The sequence below is a fragment of the Scophthalmus maximus genome, chromosome 8 (assembly GCF_022379125.1).
Source record: "Scophthalmus maximus strain ysfricsl-2021 chromosome 8, ASM2237912v1, whole genome shotgun sequence".
Taxonomy (NCBI): Eukaryota; Metazoa; Chordata; class Actinopteri; order Pleuronectiformes; family Scophthalmidae; genus Scophthalmus; species Scophthalmus maximus.
In genome coordinates, this window is record NC_061522.1 from 6,134,678 (window position 1) to 6,154,683 (window position 20,006).

The 20,006-nt window shown below is 44.6% G+C and overlaps 1 protein-coding gene across 4 annotated transcripts; it reads right to left on the bottom strand.

The window, feature by feature from the left end:
- Positions 1-2,729: 2,729 nt before the first annotated feature.
- On the bottom strand, positions 2,730-19,981 carry fam193a (family with sequence similarity 193 member A). 4 transcript variants are annotated; one of them, XM_047333639.1, is made up of 24 exons: positions 19,482-19,981; positions 17,553-17,627; positions 16,103-16,345; positions 13,721-13,896; positions 13,439-13,606; positions 12,750-12,996; positions 12,479-12,603; positions 12,145-12,292; positions 11,979-12,053; positions 11,792-11,866; positions 11,597-11,709; positions 11,008-11,250; positions 10,749-10,899; positions 10,445-10,591; positions 9,843-10,121; positions 9,271-9,493; positions 8,832-9,194; positions 7,792-8,071; positions 7,494-7,680; positions 7,146-7,385; positions 5,561-6,476; positions 4,505-4,586; positions 3,681-3,778; positions 2,730-3,152 (listed from the first exon to the last, which is right to left on the bottom strand). In XM_047333639.1, exons 1-23 carry the CDS (start codon positions 19,701-19,703, stop codon positions 3,685-3,687), a joined length of 4,872 nt encoding a protein of 1,623 aa, XP_047189595.1. In that variant the 5' UTR covers positions 19,704-19,981; the 3' UTR covers positions 2,730-3,152; positions 3,681-3,684. The 4 variants fall into 4 exon arrangements, with proteins under 4 accessions (XP_047189595.1, XP_035492053.2, XP_047189596.1 ...); XM_035636160.2 differs by having other exon boundaries at positions 2,730-3,778; positions 8,889-9,194; XM_047333640.1 differs by having other exon boundaries at positions 2,730-3,778; positions 8,841-9,194.
- Between the last annotated feature and the right edge of the window lie 25 nt (positions 19,982-20,006).

Consider the following 20,006-nt stretch of genomic DNA (forward strand, 5'->3'; position numbering starts at 1 on the left):
TTCTTCTTCTTGGTTAGGAAGTCCAAGCTTTGAGCGATCAAAAACAGAGCGGCGGCGTGTTGTAGCCAGGAAAGAGGACGGGGGAGGGGGGGGGGGATTCCATCTTTGGAAATGTATGTGATCCTGAGGTGCTCCAGGCAGTTTGACAATGAAAAGATCGGCGTCCTGATTACAAGCTACAAGGCGGCTCTGATCCCTTTTAATAATCCCGTTGGCGCTCTCCCCCGTCATCGTCAGCCCGCCCTCCAGACGCACCATTGTTTTTTTTCCCTCCGTCCGCGTCAACCGAGACGACTTTTTAATATCGCACGTGATGGAATTTTCTCACAAGGGGTCACCTTCTACGGCGATCATTATTTTATCGAACCGAGGGAAGTTGGAAGACGGCCGGGTTGAAGCGTCAACACTTCGTTTATTTAGATCGCGGCCCACAATCGCCCCTCAGACATTGAGCGCGGTGATTTTGACTTTGACCTCATTTGCATCGCTTTGCGGGGCATTTCATTTGCTTAAAGGTGGCAGATCCGATCTTACATCACCAGTGACTGAGAGAGCGCGTGCGCGCTCCACAAACAGCCCGACTGTCATTCATACCTGAAATAAATTATGAGTCACTTCTGCGCCTGTGGCTTTCTCAAAACCACGACCTTCTGTCTTCTCGTACATTTGCATTTGCAAAAACGCCTCCCATTCATCAAATTTAGTAAGTTTGGTCATTTTTCCCAAGCGCGAAATTTTAAAATGAAAATCCCTTCTTAAAAAACAGATTCTCTTGGAGAAATTAACGGGAAGCGGTCACTGTGAAGGCCGTTACTGTAAATCACTTCCTCATTCACGTAATCTATTTGGCTGTAAATGTGAGATGTTTACAACATCTGAACTTTTTTTTTTTTTATCAAGAAGCTGCTGAAAAGTCCAACCTTGTTTTCTTTTGCCAAGTAAGAATGACAATGTGGGACAATTGTGCCTCCTGAAATGTCTCATGTCCCTTATGTCTTTGTTGAAATAGATGTGGAATTAAGCTGAATTAAGTGGAATTTTAATTCAAATCAGTTCCCAAGTTTTCTCAAAGTGTAACCAGTAGCAACACCATTAAGTTGACAATCTTTGAGCAGTAAATAGCTGATAGGTATGCTTAGTCGTGATCAATTGCTTAGTTTAGCTTATTAGTTCTTTCTTTAAAAAAAACAAAAAAACATCATCAAGCTTCTTTGAAATTAAAACTTAACTGGTGGAAAAACACTACACAAAAATTGCCACAGCTGATGTACACTCTGAGAGGTATGTATCGCCTTATCTACATCTTGATAAGCCGAATCATGACCTCATTTCACACTCACTCCGCCCAGAGGGACTGCACTTGATTTCATAACTGCCTCAATTCATTTTCCCCCTGAGAACTTCAGGTGCATATATGAAAGTATGTAGTGCTACATGTAAATGTTTAGCATGAAACTGAACCGCAGGATCTACATACTCCACTGCATTAGTCCTCTAGATTGATAATGACGACTGTCGATCAGTGGATTTCCCAAAAGGAACAGATATCTGCAGGGTGTGACTCACCCAGGAGCTTTGTGCGGCCGCAGACATGAAAAAAAACTCCACAAACAATGCACTACGCCTCGTCGCCTTGAGGTGAATTGGACCTAATTAATTTCTCACTCGTTGGACCTTGTGGGACTACCTTTATTCACGTGCTTGCCAAGTTGGCCAGATGAAGATTGTTTCGCCTGTATAATTTGCCTATGAAGCCATAACCAGCAACCGGTTATCTTAGCAGAAAGATCGGAAACAGGAAAAGCAGGTAGTCCGGCTCAATCCAACAGTCCAATGGCAATAAAATCAATCCATTGTTTAATCCATCCGTACAAAAAAAAAAAAAAAAAGTGCATTAAAAGATATATTTGTAACCTCTTAATTTATAAGGAGATATTTATTTTCTTTACAGCTAAACAAGTTTCTCTCCATTTCCAATCTTTGAGCTAAGCGAGGCTGAATCACCAACCAGGCGAGGCAGGAAACCGGCAAGGGCCCCTCACTCTGACAGGGGGGAAGGGCAAGCTAGTGTCAGTACTATATGCCTGCGACCATTGATAACTTTAATGAGAATACTTTAATATAGTTGTCAGATCGTTAAGTTAATAAAATACATATATTTTTTAAATAGTGGAAAATCACCCGTCATTATTCCCTGATGCCCAAAGTGAACATATTCAAATGATTTTAGTTGTGATCAACAGTAAGAAAAAAAACAAAGACGTCGAGTTTACGTCACAGAAAACAAAAATTCACATTTGAGACGCTGGATAGTTTTTCCTAGAGAAAAAAAAACAAAACAAACGATTAGTTAAGACCAAGACACTTCTAAATTTTGTTGATCAGCTGATCGATTCATGTACGTACTGTACTATTTCTGTGTTCATGAGTAAATAATGTAACTAACATGTATAGTAGGGGGTCAATAGGGGCCCAACAGCAAATATTTGCCCCACTGGCCCTCTGGGAGGTCAATACGGCCATGGTGCTCAGCTAACCAGCAGCTTACTGCATCCTCATATTAAATGTACAGATATTGAAGACTTGATTTTGAAGAATAAATAACTATATTCCCCCCAAAAATGTACCCCAACAATTTCTTTAAATGTGTGTGTAGCTTGACACGGCCACGTCCTCTGTCACCAAATTCTGCTGCATGTAGGAAATGAGATTTGACACAAGACACATCATCCTGCCATACTACTGTATTCCATCTTTCAAAAAAGAAAGACAAGATTTAATATTACTTAACAATATGTTAAAAGTAGCCAGTTTGGCTTCAGTGTTAATACAATATACACTCTATAACAGATTGATAGTGTGAGTATTGTTCTTTTTTTTCAATTTCATTCTGAAAGTATTCTGATACAAGCTGGCTACAGGTCAAAAATCAAGAAAACAAAAACTGTAACTGGTACACCTTTACTCAACAGTTTGTTAAACAGAACGTAAAAACCAAAAAAAAAAAAGAAAAGAAAAAAAAGAACATTGTCAAGTATTACGCCTTCCTCCTCTCTGTGAAATAGGGTGGTGGTGATGGTGGGGGGGATCAGGGAGTGGAGACCAGCTGACCAAGCCCATTCCCTTGTCAAACATGTGGATGAGATGCCGTGCTAGGAACGAGGAAACGATGGGATAGTAAGCCACAATATCTCAAATACAGCTTTTAATTCAATATATTTCTCTTTTTTTGTGTAGTTTCCATTGTCTCTTTTTTTTTTTCGCAAGGAAACCATCCAGACATAATATGCATCTTTTGACTACAGTCAGGCCAGTATAAGAAAATAATTTCAGACCATGGCTCTTTCAGTCAAGAGAAATGCCCAACTCAGGCTAAAAGCACACAAGCACGCAAGGAAAATTAATCGGATGTAAAGTAGCATTTTTGTGATTCTTTTTTGTGTGTCGTTTCGTTTCATTTTTTCGATTTTTAAGTTCTGCAAGGTGGATCGGTCCGGATGGGCCTGTGTCGGGAACCACACAGCGACAAGAACAAAGCAAGGCAGCGTGGGTGTGATTTTGGGCACAGCAGGAGAGCAGTTCTGGGAGGAACGACAGTCGGATGAGGTAAAGGGACGGGCGGGGGGGAACGTGAGGGGTTGGTATAGCTGTGTCAAGGTACTGATTCTGTCCTCACTCACACCCTCAATGTGCAGCAAACGTGGCTTTCTTCAAACTGAAGTTTGACCAGTTGATGGAAAGTCGTTGACGGGTCTGTCGAGCAGAGTCCAAGCAAAACCTGCGGAGAGAGAAAGACAATCGACCCTGAGGAGCTGCCACACCAATTCAAAAATGCACAGGGTTATTATACCCTGTGGAGATCTCACAGGAACAAACACTTTCACATCCAGAGACGGTATGTGGCCTAACAAATGTGATGAATGCATTTCGTTACAGATAGTTTTATATAGAGAAGAAACCTGTATCTATGTTGCCCTTTTCTGGAGAGCTGCAACAGTTAATCGATTAGTAATCAATTACTAGATTAATCTGTTCAAGTAGTTTTTATGGGAAAAAAGGTCAAAATTCTCTGATTTCAGCTTTTTAAACATGAATATTTTCTGGATTCTTTGCTCCTCTATGACAGTGAACTAAATATATTTGGTGTGTGGAAAAAAACAAAACATCATTGAGGTTTTGGAAAACAAAATCTTCATTTTTTCACAATTTTAAGGACCAAACCACTGATCGATTAATCAAGAATATGATCGACAGATAACGTAAGTTGCAGCCCAACTTTGCTGACATCTCCTGCACTGCTGTCATTACCGACAGTCGGTAGAAAGTTTGAACTGTGGAAACTGTTATTGTTGCACAAACTCAACAGACACTTGTGTGGAGAAAATGATACCACAGTGCCCCTAGTGGTCAATACACTCCACAGGATTCCTTTAAGATTGACACCATGAGAAAAGAGTTTTCTCGTCAAGTGTTCGTAAAAGTTGGGTGATTTAAATGTACGTACCTTTTGAAATATTCCACCTCCCTCTCGGTTTCGTCCATTTCAGTGCTATCCAGGTCAATGTCTTTGGGTAAGAATACATCATCTAAAACCAAAATGAAACACTTGCGTGAATACAGCTGCTATTTCAAACCATCCATTCTCTAGGCGTGTTATGAACATCAGCTCTAAGGGGAACTTAATGGTCGAATCCGTTCCCAGTTCATATTGAACAGTATTTTTTGCTTCAAACGAGCACCGCGCTGTTTTGTTTTTTTTACAGCCACACCGCCAGAACACGGGGCCATAACGGCATAAATCAAACACCAGCGTGCGACAAAGTGAATTTACTTAGGGCCACTTCCCCTACTACCTGCACAAAGCAGTGACGGTGGATGGGTGCAGTGATCTGCACAGCGCATATGTTGATTCCAGTGAAAACCAAAGAGACGAGTGAGGAAATAGATGTTGATGTGATTTAGATCAAGTCAAGCTTCTCCTAGTCGGATTGTTCTGTTTAGGCCCGTTTGAATAAAAGTTTAGATTAGGCCCTGTCACGATAACGATAACTTTTTGTTGGACAATATATTGTCCCAGAAATTATTGTGATGAATGATATTATTGTCATTTTAAAACATTTTTTGCTACTGAATCATGTGAACTTGCGGTAAAGGCCTATTGGCCGTTGCACGTCGACCCAACGGCCTGATTATTCTGGTGGGTCGCGGCTTGAAGAGTTTTAGAACCACTGGCCCTAAATGCAGTCTTCAGGCAGATGGGACAAGAAGCAGCACCACTGGCTGAAAAACGCATGTAAACACAGTGGTTATTATCAACATCGATAAAAATGATCAAGTTCATGTTCATGTATCGTACGATAAGTTGTTAACGTAATTATCGTCACAGATCTAGTTTCGATTTTCTCAACTTCTACGGAACCCACTGCAAAGCAAAGCGAGTGAAGTCGCCCCATGCAAATCTTTTCTGTTGAAGTATTCGACGCGTGGATAGATGCTATTTTATGGTTAACACACACCACAATCTTCCCAATCTAAATGAGAGAATGATGATAATACTGACCTATTGAGGTGTTCATCTTGTCCCCCTTCTTCTTCTTGTTCTTCTTGGTCTTGCCCTTGGGCTGTGGGGACTCTGCACTGGGAGGTTTGCCGTTCTGCTGGCTCTGCTCAGACTGGGAGGCTGGAGGGGGAGACGGGGAGGGGTTTGACACAGGTGGACTTCTCCTGTCTTCCTTTATTTGGGTCAGGGGTTGTTGTTGTTGTTGTTGCTGCTGCTGCTGCTGCTGCTGCTGCCGTTTTCCACTTGCACTTCTGTTGCTACTCCTGTCCTCCCTCCTCGGTTCAGTGGTGGGAAGAGGAGCCAGAGCCTCAGCGGGTCTGATTTGTGTTGCCTTGGTGTCCGTCGTAGTGGCGGTGGCGGTGGTGCCGTTAGTTAGCTTTGCGGTAACATCCAAGCTCTTGGCTAACTCTGCCGCTTTCTTTACTGCAGCCTCACAAGCGGACACCCTAGCAGACTGTTTGGCCTTAACTCTACTGCTGACCTCCAGGTGAGCTGTACAAGTGCCATTGTGTAGGGTGGTTGGAGTGTCGGGGAGATTGGACCTGTCACTGGTGCGTTTCGGGCTGTGTTGAGTGTGGGACTGGGGCACGGGGTCGAACCGGTGTTGCCTCTGGTCGGGGAGGCGGATGAGGGTTTGAAGCAGCTGTGACTTTCCATTCTGGAGATTATCCAGGACGTTCTGAGCTGTCTGTTTGAGGGGCTGCGGGTTGTTTTGAGGGGGCGCAGTGTTCTCCTTTGCCTTCTCTCTCTTTTTCTTTTTGGCAGCGCGATGGTGCTGCAACTCCTGCAGCCGGAGGAGTTCCTTTTGAAGTGCTGCCTCTTCCTCTTCCTGTCGCTGTCGCCGCTGCTGCTCCTCCAACAGCAGCTGCTCCTCCCTCTCACGGGCCTCTGCCTCCAGACGGGCTTTCTCCTCCATCTGAGGCACACAGAGACATACACTTTCAGTTGTTGACAAAAAGACACCAGCTTTATATTCGAGTAGTGTTACTATTTTTCTATTTTGGTTTGACTGGATGGATATAGACCAGAGGTTATTGGGAACATTTTAAAGGTGACATATTATGCCAAAATCCCTTTTTCCGTTTTATGATACCACATAAAGTTGGTTTTCTGTGGAGCCTGCTGGCACACAAACTGCAACAAAAAAAATACCACCATGTTGTATTTTTGTGAGCTGGCCCGACAGCCTGGCTCTGATCAACTGGTTCAGATTTCTTTCCCACTGCGATGTCACAGTTGGACTCTTTTTGGGGTAACCCCGTCTGCAATCTGAGAATCTCCACTTCTCTGGTGAAGGCGTGTGACATTTCCTACAATTTTGAAATAGATTGACCAATCACAACAGACTGGGCCAGCTGACCAATCAGAGCAGACTGGGGTTTATCGGGAGGGCGGGGCAAATTAAATCCTACTAAAAATGCACCTCACTGGACACAATCCACGTTTTAGAGAGAGGGTGAAAAAGATGTGCTGCAGGAAGGGGCAGTATTAGGACACTTTTCTGAACATTAGAGCATGTATGAACCTGAATTGGAGCATAATATGTCACTATTAATAAGAGCACTGTAATAATTGTGACTTTCACCTTCTTTTGTTTATGCCGTGCCCGTTTTGCCGCCTTAGAACTGGAGGTAGGTTTACTGTCGGCACTGTTGATGAACTGCAACAGGTCCTCCACCCGCCTGTGGTCCTCCACCCCTCCGTCTCGTTCTATCACTGGCTGATGCTCCTCGCGCTTCGGCTGCTCCTCCTTGCGCTTTGTTAGACGCAAGCGCAGCTTCTCCCGCATCTCTGCATAGTTTCGACTGGTAGGAGCAGCTGGGGGCTAGGAGATGGAAATGGAAATTCAAGACACAAACGAACACGTGATAAGAGATTCCAGTAGCCTGCTTCCTGCTACTCCAGAGAGCATAGTAACAAATGTAATTCTTACCCCGCCATGCCCGAAAAACTCGCAGTAGCAGCAGTCACAGTACTTTCCCTCTTTCTGGTTGGTGGACGTGGAGGTGGAGGAACTGTGCTCTGAACAACTGTCCTCGTCTTGACTTTCTTCTCCATCGTACGGTTGGTGCTCGTATGCCCCATTCCCCTCACAGCGATGGCCCTCGCAGTCGGGATCGCTGAAAAGAATCGGGTATAAAAATGGATCCAACAGATACTTTTTCATCCCAAACCTCACAATCACCTTTTCCAAACAATCACCGTGCGACACTGATGTCAGGTTTCATTACCTGCAGACACTGGGCGGGGCACTGACGGGACCATCTGTTGAGGAGGCTGGAGGCTCTGCAGGCGGGAGACACAAACCCTGGTGGGATTCTACAAAGTCTGGGGCTGGAGCGGCCATCTTTGGGAAGGGCTGCGATCCCATGGCGGGAAGGTGTGTGGGCGCCGGGGGAAGGGCTGGGCCCGAGAGCGGAGGGAGGGAGGTCAGTCCCGTGGAGCCGTTTCTCGGGGCGACTGGAACGGGCTGCCTATGGTCCTCTTTACCTAGATTGTGAAATACATCATCTGGAGGAGACAAAGGAGCGCTGGATGAGACCATTGTTTAGTTCTTCAAAGGCTAAGAACCTTTTCTTTTTCTTTTGTAAAAACACAATTTCACGTACAGAGCTTCCATAAAATGAAACAATAAACTAATAAATATAACATACCTAACTGGAATTCATGTCTTCATAAAAAACAAAGGCAGATTCACTTGATATTCAAACCAAAATTATTTTTTGAATTGACGTCTGAAATCATTAGGTCAAAAATTTAACATGAAATAAAATAAAGAAATTAAAGATTCATTTATTTTTCTTGAATGATAGTGCTCACTACAATGCTGATCAGTGCTGGCATCAGCAAGCTGGGCTAGCTAGCTTTTTTCTTTAACTAACTGGAACTAATTTTGCCCCGATTTCCTAAGTGGCCCATTAAAGGGGCAGGAAGCGATTTTGGAGGAAGCTATTCTCTCTCTTTGCCATTGTCGTTGTCGTCGATGACTTTACTGCACTGGCCGGGCCGCCAACCCGCAGGCTCGGGTATGTGTGACCGACGTGCTTACCACGAGGCAAAAACACCCCTGAGTTGTAGTGTCATTTGCTAGCACGTCTCTCAAGGTGTCGGGGAGTGATGTTTTACCCTGGCTATGTTTTCAATTTAAAGAGCCAGGGCACAGAACAGACAGCTGGCGTCAAAACGTGGATTGATTTAAAATCGCTTACTGCCCCTTCAAATCGATAAAAGCCCTGTAATCTATACAAACCTAACCAGTGCTCCTACCCACCTATATTACCTAAAGAGTTGGGTCTTTTGGATGCTAGGTGGATGGGCGGGTTATTACTTGACTGGACAGTGGTGGCAGTGCAGGACACGGAGGACATGGAGGCGGAGGTGGCCATCACTACGCGGTTGGTCTCCATGAAGGCATCCTGGAAATTGTAGAGACACTTCTTCTTGGCGCCGCTCTTCTTCTGCTCTTTGGCTTCTGAAGAGGAGCAGGATGACGATGACGACGAGGACGATGAGGACAACGATGAGGAACAGGAAGGGGGTAGAGGGGTGGGCAGCGAGGGGTGTTCCCCTTGGGACCCGATTGACGACGTCGGAGGGAGAGGGACATCAGCGAGGGGTGGACCGAGCATGTCACCTGTTGATTCACGACAAAGGTGAGAGATGTTTTGAGACCTTTATGTTTATTTCGTGTGAATTTGAGAGTGGCTCACCTGGCAGGGACTCGGGCAACAACACAGATGGATTCCAGCTTTTCATCACGGCGGCGTCCCACAGGTTCTCAAACTTGAGTGAGAGGCACTGCAGCGAGCTGTTCCAGTCGCCTGTTCCACCCGCACCGCCAAAGCAGTTCTGGTAGACGTGCTCTGGTAGCGACGGGCTAAAGGCCGGCTGCTTGGCTGCCGAGTGACTTGATGTAGGGTTTGGGGGCACAGGCTTTAGAAAAAAAAAAGGACAGAAGTTATAAAACAAAGCTTGGATTTATGAGATGAACCGATTTGAGTTGGCACCCAATTCAGTTTTAAGTCTCTTTCAACTTGTCTTAGACTGACCCCTTGTGGCAGACAGTGTAAAATGACAGTGAAACCTAGTGAAACTAGATGCAACTAAGTTTAGTATTGTTCCTGGAACCTAAAAAAATCCCCAGTGACGAGGAAACTTATAAAAATTTTCCTTAAAGTGACTCTTAGCTGTCATTTTACAGAGTGTAAAAAGAAAGAAAACGGGGCGGGGGATCATTTATGTCTCAGCCTTATGAATGTATGGGCTCAAGAATGATCCTCACCTTGCTGTGTGTGAGAGGAGGACTGGGTGGGTAGAGTGTGGGGTGCAGTAGGGGACGGGAGAAGTTGTGTAGGGGCAGGTGGCCGTGGATGTGGGGGTAGAGGTGGAGTGCAGGGTGCGCAGGGGGGGTCTTGGTGTCTGTGAAGAACTGGTGTCCGACGGCAGGGGGGGGGGCCGCGTGGAGACGACTAGGGGGCAGGCACGTGGCGAGGCCCAGGGTGGAGGAGCTGGGGTCCTGGTTGCACACGTGGCACTCGCAGGCATGCTGGACCTGTTCTACCTGAGAGTGGTCACACAAAATTCACAACATGTAGTCTGCTTTTCTCCACATGTTGATTTGAACCTTATTTCAGTTTATTCCACTGTTAACTAGCTTAAACTACTCAGTACGATGGGACACACTTTGGTTCGTACCAGAAATCCTATACCTCTCCCGAATGGGGACTTGTTTCAAACTGATCTCCACAGCTATGGAAAAATAATCACGTGAATGCTGTGATTGTTCTTGTTCCTTTTAAGGAATTACAAGAATGCAAAAGTACTCCCGGTGTGAGTACAACAGGCTCATTCAATTGGATTATGACAAGGAAAGTGTGTGAATACCTGTTGGTGGTTGTAAGCGGGTGGAGGACTGTTTGTCTTTCCTAAAGTGAGCTCTTCCTGCTGCCCTGGGGGCTCCCCACCAACCTCCCCGTCGGCTTCCTCCTCATCACCCTCTGATGAACTACTGCTGCTGGTAATGTGAGGAGACTGGGACAGAGACACAGAAATGAATTAGGAAATAGTATATAATAATAATAATAATAATAATAATAATAATAGAGAGTAGTACAGAAAACATTTCCCAAACGTCGGTAAAAGACTCATAATGAATATTAATTTCTTCTTCCACAAAAACAGAACTCACCCCTGCCTTTAGTGCCAAGTTTTCCCCTTCCCTGTGGATGTCATTGTGGAGGCCGTTCACAGCAGCAGCACTGCTCTCATCATAACCAGTCAGAGGGTAGATGTCCCCGAACTTACTGGACAACGGAGGCACTTCGTCATCATCACTAATACTAGTGAGAGAAATGAGTAGTCAGGTTAAGGGAAGTGAAAGCAGGGGTATTTGATTATGACAATATTAAACCGTGCTTTGTGACCGTTACAGTGACTGGGTGACTTACAACGTGTTGGTATCCCCCTCGGGCAGAAGGAGCCTGGGATGTTGCTGGATGGTGATGGGAGAGCTGGAGTTGGAGCCGGACGCCGAGCTGCCAGAGGAGAGGCTGGGGGGATGAACTTCGGCCATGTAATCCCGCGGCGGTTCCCCCTGCAGGGGCAGCTTGATGTGGAGGTCCTCGGCAATGGGAGAGTCCATGATGCCGCATGTCAGGATGTGCGAGAGACTGCAGTCGTCGCACGTGCACCTGTTGGTCGGGAGGGGTGACACGGACAAAATTAATATTGCAATAATTACGTGTTTTTTAGCGTGTGCTAAAAAAGGGGCACAGCTAGTTCATTTTAACAAGAATAACAAATGCAAACTTGCTGAATGTTTGGTTGTATTTGGGGCAAACTGAGGTCGGATCACGTTCACACCACAAACCAACTGCTCAAGAAATTTGTTGAAAGGGTCTTGGCGTGGTTTTGTTATTTAAGTCTGATTTACCTGAACTACGCAACATAGGTTTTAACGCCCTAAAAATGCACCTCACTGGACACAAGTTAATCTCAGGCCAGATAATGACACAACAGCTAATCCTCAAAACTCACCTTCTTCGATAATTGCAGTTTGGACAGTCTGGAATACTCAGACGAGACGACAGCATCCTCATGGTGTCTGTGAAGTTGTTTTCTCCACTGGGGGACTTCTTACTGTTCGGTAACTATAAAGAGAACAAAATAAAAGAGCTGCTCGGACGCGGAGCAATGTAACAGCCATGATGGCGTCATATTCTCGTAGTTTACCTGTTCTTCTATAAATCTCCTCTGCTTAAAGAATTCCCAGTCCTCCTTCAGCATTCGCTGCTTTGTCTTCAAGGTCTGAAAATGGGTAGACGATTGAAAGGAACATTTACTTCCATGAATCAGAAATAGAAAAACTGTATATGACTGTTTGGACAGTCATATATATTTGAAGTTTAAAATCTCTTACGTTTTTGCTAATCAAGGATTTGTGTGGCTCTGTTCTTTGGTTGGTGAGACTCTGCCCGTCCACCTTAAAAAGCAGCTGCAGAGGAGTCACAGCCGTACAACTTTAATTACCACATCTTTATCAAGAATCACCTTATCATAACCGTCTGTATCAAATGTGTGTGTACCTGTTCGTCTACGTAGTCGTCAATCCTCTTCTCGCACTCCTGCCATTCAGCAGCCACTCTGGCCATCTCCTGCTGCAGCAGCTGGTAGCTCTCTAACAAGGTCCTATACATGTCTTCATTGTATGAATCATGGGAGGCTGTGCCGTGTCTGGGAAAAAAATGGGGATTCAAATAAGACAAATGCGCAGTAGATAACTGCTGAAATGCTCTACTACTGTGAACATTAGATTCAAAAAGGGAAAAAAAGGAGGAGTTCTAGTTTGGGTCTAAAATAGCAGAGAAATTCTAATGATGAATGTCTTAGTCATAGCATCTTTAACAGAAACTGTCTTACTTCAGCTGTGCAACCAGTGCAGGTAAACTGCTGTGCAAGATCGGTTCAGAGAACACCAGATTCTCAAAAAGGTGCTTGTTGTGCAGCTCCCACGTCACCTGGAATTTCTGGAGGTGCTCATTCTCCTGAAGGGAAAAAAAGGTTATAGAGTCAAAAAATAAGACAGTAATAAAGGATGAATGTAATGGATATCTCCAACATTGTAATGTGTGTGACAGAGTTGCTCTGATGTGTGACAACCACAGTATCACAGCAGGACTGACGGACTGACCAGGGTGAGTAGAAAGCTACTGATGGTGCGTGCAGCTTGACAGAGGGCACTGTACTCCTCCAGCAGCAGGGAGATGAACTGGTGGGCCTGAGGGGGACCCTGGGCTGCAGCCACCGCCCCCAGCTGTCCCATAGTCTTGGAGCCTGCAGAAAGGTGCTTCAGTAGCCGCACCTTCATTTCCAAGACGTATTCACGAGCCTGCTGCTCCAATCGTTGATATAGTTGGTAGGGGTCCTTCTCGCAGAGTCTACGGGTGCAAAAATAAAGCAATAAATCTTGATTCGTTCCAGGAATTGAGCTGGAGAAGTGGGTGCTATAAAAAATAAAAAATAAACACTCGTAAAAATGCCACCAGATGATTTTCCGACAGAATAAAACTGCTTCTCTCTCTGGTCTACGTTTAAAATGTCCCCGTCAGTGAGTCATGGCCCGACACATTGTTTCAACAGGAAATACATCATATTAAGGATGTAGAGATTCCATTTTTTGGAGCTTTTAATCTGGCCAGTTACAGCAGGGAAAGTGCTAGTTTCAGATTGTTGACATCACTGCACAGAAGCTCCTTTCCAACATTGACAAAAGATTTTGCAGTTCAGTAGCGACACCTAGTGGATACACACAGTTAAAGAGAGAAGTGAGGCATAAAAAAGGGAAAGAAAAGCAGCACAGAGCTGTGTTTGTTGTTTTACCTGTCCACCAGTTCCTTCATGCCCTCCTTGTCTCTCTCTAGCGGCTGGTCATGGTCATCTGCCAGCGGTGTTCCCGTCTGACGGTAGATGCAGCGCACCAGGTAGCGAACCTCTGACCAGTGGTTCTGCAGCTGCTGTGACTCTCTCTCCGACTCGGCAGAGATCTCCCTGTGATTCAGGACATACGTTTATGAAGATTTTATTAACACACAGACTGAGGATAAACTTAGATGTACTGAATGTTAATTTAGTCCGGGCTTAATCACTCAATCGAGAACTGACCGTCTCTCATTGCAGGCTTCACAGCTGCACACTGTATCAGCAGGCATTGGTGCGGTGAGGTCCGGGGCAGGGAGCATGGGTAGTGTAGGCGCAGCGGTGGTCAGTCTGTCCCCTGTGGCTGCCTCCTGGCCCAGGTTTCCATTACCCACAGGCATGTGCAAAAGGAAGTCCTGGCTCTGTGTGAAATTGGAAAAGCAGCAGTCTAAGATTCAGAACAATCCTCCAAAAAAAGTGAGCAAATATTTAAGGAAACGTACACATTTTTTCAAAAGATGCTGTGACAGCACAGTATATAACCGGCACGACAAAGAGAATGTAAAGAAAAAACGTAAATAAAGGATACAATGTGAATGCAGATTGACTCGAAATACTGCTTCATCTTTTCTCCCTTGATATTTTGAAAAATTATCAGAAGGCACAAAAGCTCTTCTGTTTTATTTTGCAGTGTTAGCAAAGACAAACTAACCTCAATGAATCAAAAACAGAAAAGTGGTTTCTGATCTAATCATAGCTAGATTACTGGACCCATGTTTATCTAGAGCTCGACCGATTTATGATTTTGGCCAATAATATCGGCCGATATGAGTCTTTCACAGACATAAGTAACACAAAGTCATAGTTTATGTTTGCCAAAATGAAAACGTTTACTTCACAGAATAAAGCGCAGAAAAGATGTGCATATATATCCATTTCTATATTTACCATAAAAAAATATTTTTTCAAGTTCTATATATTTGGTTGTACTTGTATTTTCATTTGATTCAAAGTTGTTTATAATAAAGTTTATGGTTTAAGTGTAAAATATCAATAACATTTGCAGTTTGATAACGACATTTTAGGATTAGGAATCATAATTTTTTCGTTTATATATTAAATATTTTATATATTGGCCAATTTATCCGTATCTAATTTTTTTTTACTAATATTCGTAACGATCCCAACAATACATATCATTCAGGATCCAGTGCAAACTTTCTGCAGCAGCTTCGCAGTAAAAGCTTTACAGTGATTTGGCCTTGTTTACTACAGAGCCGTGGTATTGTGTGTCAGCAGCACTGTGCCCACGCTGTTGTGAGGATGCAATGAAACAATACGTTTAGGAGGAAACCAAACCCACGTTCAACAGTCCCACACACACAACTGAGGAAATGTAACCTCTCCACAAACCTGACGAGCCTTAATATAAAGCTTGATTAACAGCATATGAACCAACTAGATGGTGTAACATTTACAACTCCATCCGGTGTTAAAGGATTTGAGTTATGCTACATTTTTACAGTTTTAAATATTCACTCGCAATTGTGCATTTGTACAGTTTTGCACAATTAATCTGTGCACAAATGCACATACCATTATATTCATGACAGTAGAACTTTGGATCATGGGATGCCTGAGTCTCTGAGGCTGTGCTAAATAAATCTATGTCCAAATATGAAACCATTGCTTGCATCCTATACTACGGATAAATAGATCTTGCTCATTACGTTTCACTTTTGACGTGAACAACATGCAAGAAATAAAAGTAAACAACGTGAGTGTAAACATCCTTTTTAATTGAAGTCAAAAGCTGTTTATAGTCGATAACCCTTATTAATTACAAACGATAACTACACTCTTACAAACACAACCGAGCAGAAGAAAAGCGACTTTGTTTTCCAGCAGGGGAAAAAAAATCCTGTGTAGAATCACAAGATTTTTCCGCCGCTAAATTAGCATTATCTTTACATAGACACAAGCCGAGCACATATGATGTCCCGACTGTCCACCATAGAAAAAGCTCTTCATATGAGGGCATATTAATCTTAAAACATCATGGCATCTACAGGGCATTGGTCTGAAAGGGTATTTATAGTCCTGTAATAATGGGTAATGGAAATATAGTGAGGTACAAAATAGAGGGAATCGACGTAAGGAAACAGTGAGAGGATTCAATCTCAATGTATGTATTTGTAATGTGTTGTCTGAAGTGTTTGAGCCACTGATTTGTTCCTCGTTCCAGTAACTAGTGTTTGCACATTTGACCTTGATGCCATCCTCTAGCCACAATTCAACATGAAGAAGCAAAGTCAAAAGATTAAATGATATGTTTCATTATTACATTCTCCATACAGCCACAGCTGCTGCCTTTGACTGCTGCATCTGGCAAAGACCCAGAGGGAACCAGATGAACACAAGACCCACACCGTCCACTGGCTCACTAACCCCAGCTGTGTGAGTTACACTGCAGATAATGTGGCATCAGTATGGAAAAAAAGTAGAGTCATGCAGTGTCTTTCACTACGGCCGCAAACATATTTTCACTTCAACGTAATCATCCTTCAATAAAAGGATTCTTTGGGTTTTTTTTTTTTAAACGCTTGATACCCAGGTGAAGTGACTTACCCCCAATGACTGTTCCAGAGCAGTGTGTCGGTCCTCCTTCTCAACCGTGCGCCTGCAGTCGGAGCACACCCACAGGGGCAGCTGGAGGGCACTGGGTGTCTTGGTGGGCTGTGCCGTACCATTCTGGCCTGAGATCCCCGCCTCTGAAGGCACGGCGCAGTCTTTACGCTCGCAGCGACATAAGAGGCAGCGATCGCCAGCCGTGTAGGGCGCCCGCTGGTTCAAGCCAAACGTGAATGGGGTCTTTGGTGGGTATGTTAGTGGAGAGGAAAGTAGAGAGAGACATGTATACATTAGGTTAAGCTGCCAGTTTAGCATTTGCATAAAGTTACTGTGCAATTACTGTTCATGAAAATGCACTGAAGTCCACAGACATTTTCATGAACTTTTGATGTTTTGAAAAACAACACACACACAGACGGGGGAGAACAGCTGACAACGTTCATGACTTTATAAGCGTATGATGACCTCAAAAGTCAATTCTTGATACAAAACGTAGTTCCTGAAAACATTTCACAATTTCTACTTTAAATTTTCTTACATTTTGGCCCGATTCATTTGGAGCAATTTCTGATCAGCAAAACAAGCATTGACTACTTTATAAGAAAAACCACTGGGCGTGGTGGCAAAAACAGAAGGTTACTCGCGTAACTAGCAATATGGTATATTTTGAAGGATCGTGGGGTGAACTATTTGATTCACCTCAGTCTCTTTCTGAACAATACACACAAAAAACGAAACTAAAGCCCTATTGAGTACTTACAATAGCACAATAAACAGGACAACATAAGAAAACATGTCCATTTATCAAAAATGTTAATACTTTTGTATGAATTCTGAAACAGACTGGCTCGTATTTCTATGTTTACAACTATTTCACAGACAAATTTTGATCACTGTTAAAGTTAAATATTCCCTTTAAGGAAATGATTTGATGCCGGTCAGTTGAAATGTGTCTAAATGTTAAGAGAAAGCTGTTTCTGAGTGATCAACACTAATAATACTGTGTTACACACTTTGGTAAGAAAAGAAAAAAGGGCTGCCGAGGCTAAAATGGATGTTGTGATTGATGATTGAAGACGGGTCAGTCGCTATTAGATGGAGCAGTTGCCCATCATCTTCAAAATATGTCGTCTGAACAAAAATATTGGAGCATTTTTGATGTCCTGCTGTTGCTGAACACACGTCTTTGGTCGGGGCGAGTCTCCTCAGAATCGGAATCAGTGACAAGTGTGCCACTCCAGGTAATGAATATTTTAACTCATATGACGGAAAGCAATGAAATATAATCAAAGCAAATTAAAACATCTTGCCGCATGTTTGCCGTTCTCAACTGCTTCTGTCTAAACTTCTGGCATCAAACCGTTAATTGGCCTTTGGCGACCACGGCATGGCTTTGGAAGAGAAACTTTTCAGTGGCCTTACATGAACCATGTATGTAAATTGTCACCTGAAGCACTCCGGTGAAGTCAGCGTTCACTGGTCCTTCTGTAAACTGCGGTGTAACACTGTTGTTCACGTTGACCTGAGAGATAAGAAGAAAAAAAATAAAAATTCAATATTTAGATAGGGGATGACTACTTTCCAATGATGCGCTTGATTTATTAACAGTTTTACAGTTATTTAAAGTTATTTGAAGATGGTCTGTAAGAGTCAATCACCCCTGGAGATTCATGAATTAGTTTGGGATTTACCGCTGATCGACTTGGTGACGAGGCCAATTACCAATCAATTCCTTTGGTTGGTAAAGTAGAGTTTTACATGTTCAACGCGGTCTGTCTGTGTGTTTGTGTGTGTGTGTGTGTGTGTGCGTGTGTGTAAGACAGGTAATTATGACTCATGTTTGGACATTTGAGAGTCACTTCGCCAAAATTACAACAGAACACTTCCTCCTTGGTGGTATCTGGCCAAGCGAACAGTTTTGGTCGTATTCATCCTTCCTGATCATTTGCGTACAGCTGCGTGGTCGAACTGAATTACTGAAAAAGAATTCAAAATGAAATACGACTTCCTAGTGGATGGACAGCTGAGCCACAACTGTGGCAAATCAATACCACGTCACCTTTGTAGAGCAAAGTTTGGAAAAGGTGGCAGTAATCCTCGTGATATGCAACATATTTCTGAAAAGACATCAAAGGAATGTGGAAATTTGTGCGCAATAAGGCCGGCAGTTTGCACACACACAATTTAGCCAAGTTATAGATTATGATTACATTATTACAGCACATCAATTATACGCAGAAAACAGGAAGGGCTCATTTTCTTGTGTGGGTCCAAAAGGATTAACCAGCTAACTTCTGAATCGACATCTGTGCGAGTTGAACCGGTTGAAGATTGAAGGGGTTCTGTTGCAAAGAAACTACACAACAACAAAAAACAAAACATGTCAATGTCAACATCACATGGTGCTAAACTCAAGAAGGTGAATAGTAGAGAAAAAAAAACACCGTGACACAAGATGTCTAGGATTGTGTCTCGAGAAAAAATGAATAGGACACGAATAACCATAACCTGCTGCAAGTGCTCCAAGTTAGTGACGTGGGAGCAGAAACAGAATCGATCGAATCAGCACTGACGAAAAAAAGGGATCGAGGTGTAAATTGAACCGTGGATTGAAGCTAACTAACGGCTACATGAGGTTGTGTCAGGTGGATTAGTTCAGACGATCTTTGGGGCTAATCGAGACTTTAAGTTACGAGCTGCTGCTCAAACCTCCACACACACACACACACACACACACACACACACACACACACAAAAAGGTGGAAGGTCAGCTTGTGTAAACAAAAACAACAAACAACAAACCCGAGGGCCCGACGGGGGGCTGCAGTTGTCGGTGCTCTCGCGGAGCTAGCATCGGCTAGCACGAGTGTTTATCTGTCCGTTAGCAGCCGCTGAGCCCGAGCTGCGTTCACCCGCAACGGTCCCGGGCGAGGACCCGTCGCCTCGGCCGACGTGAGCTCAGACTCGTGTCTCCCCCGGAGGTTCACCCCGTTGTCGACTCGCCCTGTGCGATATCTGGGCCGCCGGAGCTAACGCTGGTCGTCGCCGGGGCCGAGGCGAGAAAAAAAAAAAAAAAAAAGGGTGCTAAGTGTTTACCGCAGGTTGGTAGCAACCGTCGACTTTAGCGGTTTGCTAACTTGGTAGGTGTTGTCCGCGAAGAGCCTGGACGGCGGCGCCAGTCCACTTCCACCTACGCTGCACAGGTTGCGTTTAAGCTAGCTGCCTCCCTCGCATCGGCGTCGGGCCCAAGTCGGGATGTGTGCGTCGTTGGTGGCGCTCGCTCCGTCAGTCGCCGCCGTCCGGGTTTTTATTTTTTTTTTATTTTTTTGGTTTTTTTTGACATGCACCGGGGTTAACACTGCGCGACACTCCTTACCTCCCCGTTGATGCCCGCGATGGAGCCCGTGTTCCCGTGGCCCGCGCCGCCGGCCGCCAGGAAGCCGACGACGGAGGCAGGTGCTGCGGCTCCCGCACAGCCCAGGGCCGAGGCAACCCCGGCCTTGCCACCGCTGGTGTTGCAGACAGCACTGCAGCTACTGCCACCGCCCCGCTTGTTCTTCCTGCGTTTAGCGCCTCGCTTAGCATCGGTCGGGCTCATTTTTTTTTTTTCTTCTTCTCTTCTTCTCTCCCCCCCACCGCCGCAGAGGAATCGAGACAACGCGCCGTCCACACTCGGCAGGGTCTCACGCGGAACGCCCGGCGCACCCACTCGGTTACAAGTCCCGGGTAGCGATGTTAGAGACTTCCGAAGCGACAGACACTCAATTCCACCAAAGTGCAAGCCGACTTCATAGATTCCAATATGGCCTCTAGCTGGACTGCCTCAACCAGGCTTCAGCTTGCGTTGGTACCGCTGGAGCGCCACTCTGCGTACCCCCCCCCCCCGCGCGGGGGATTGTGG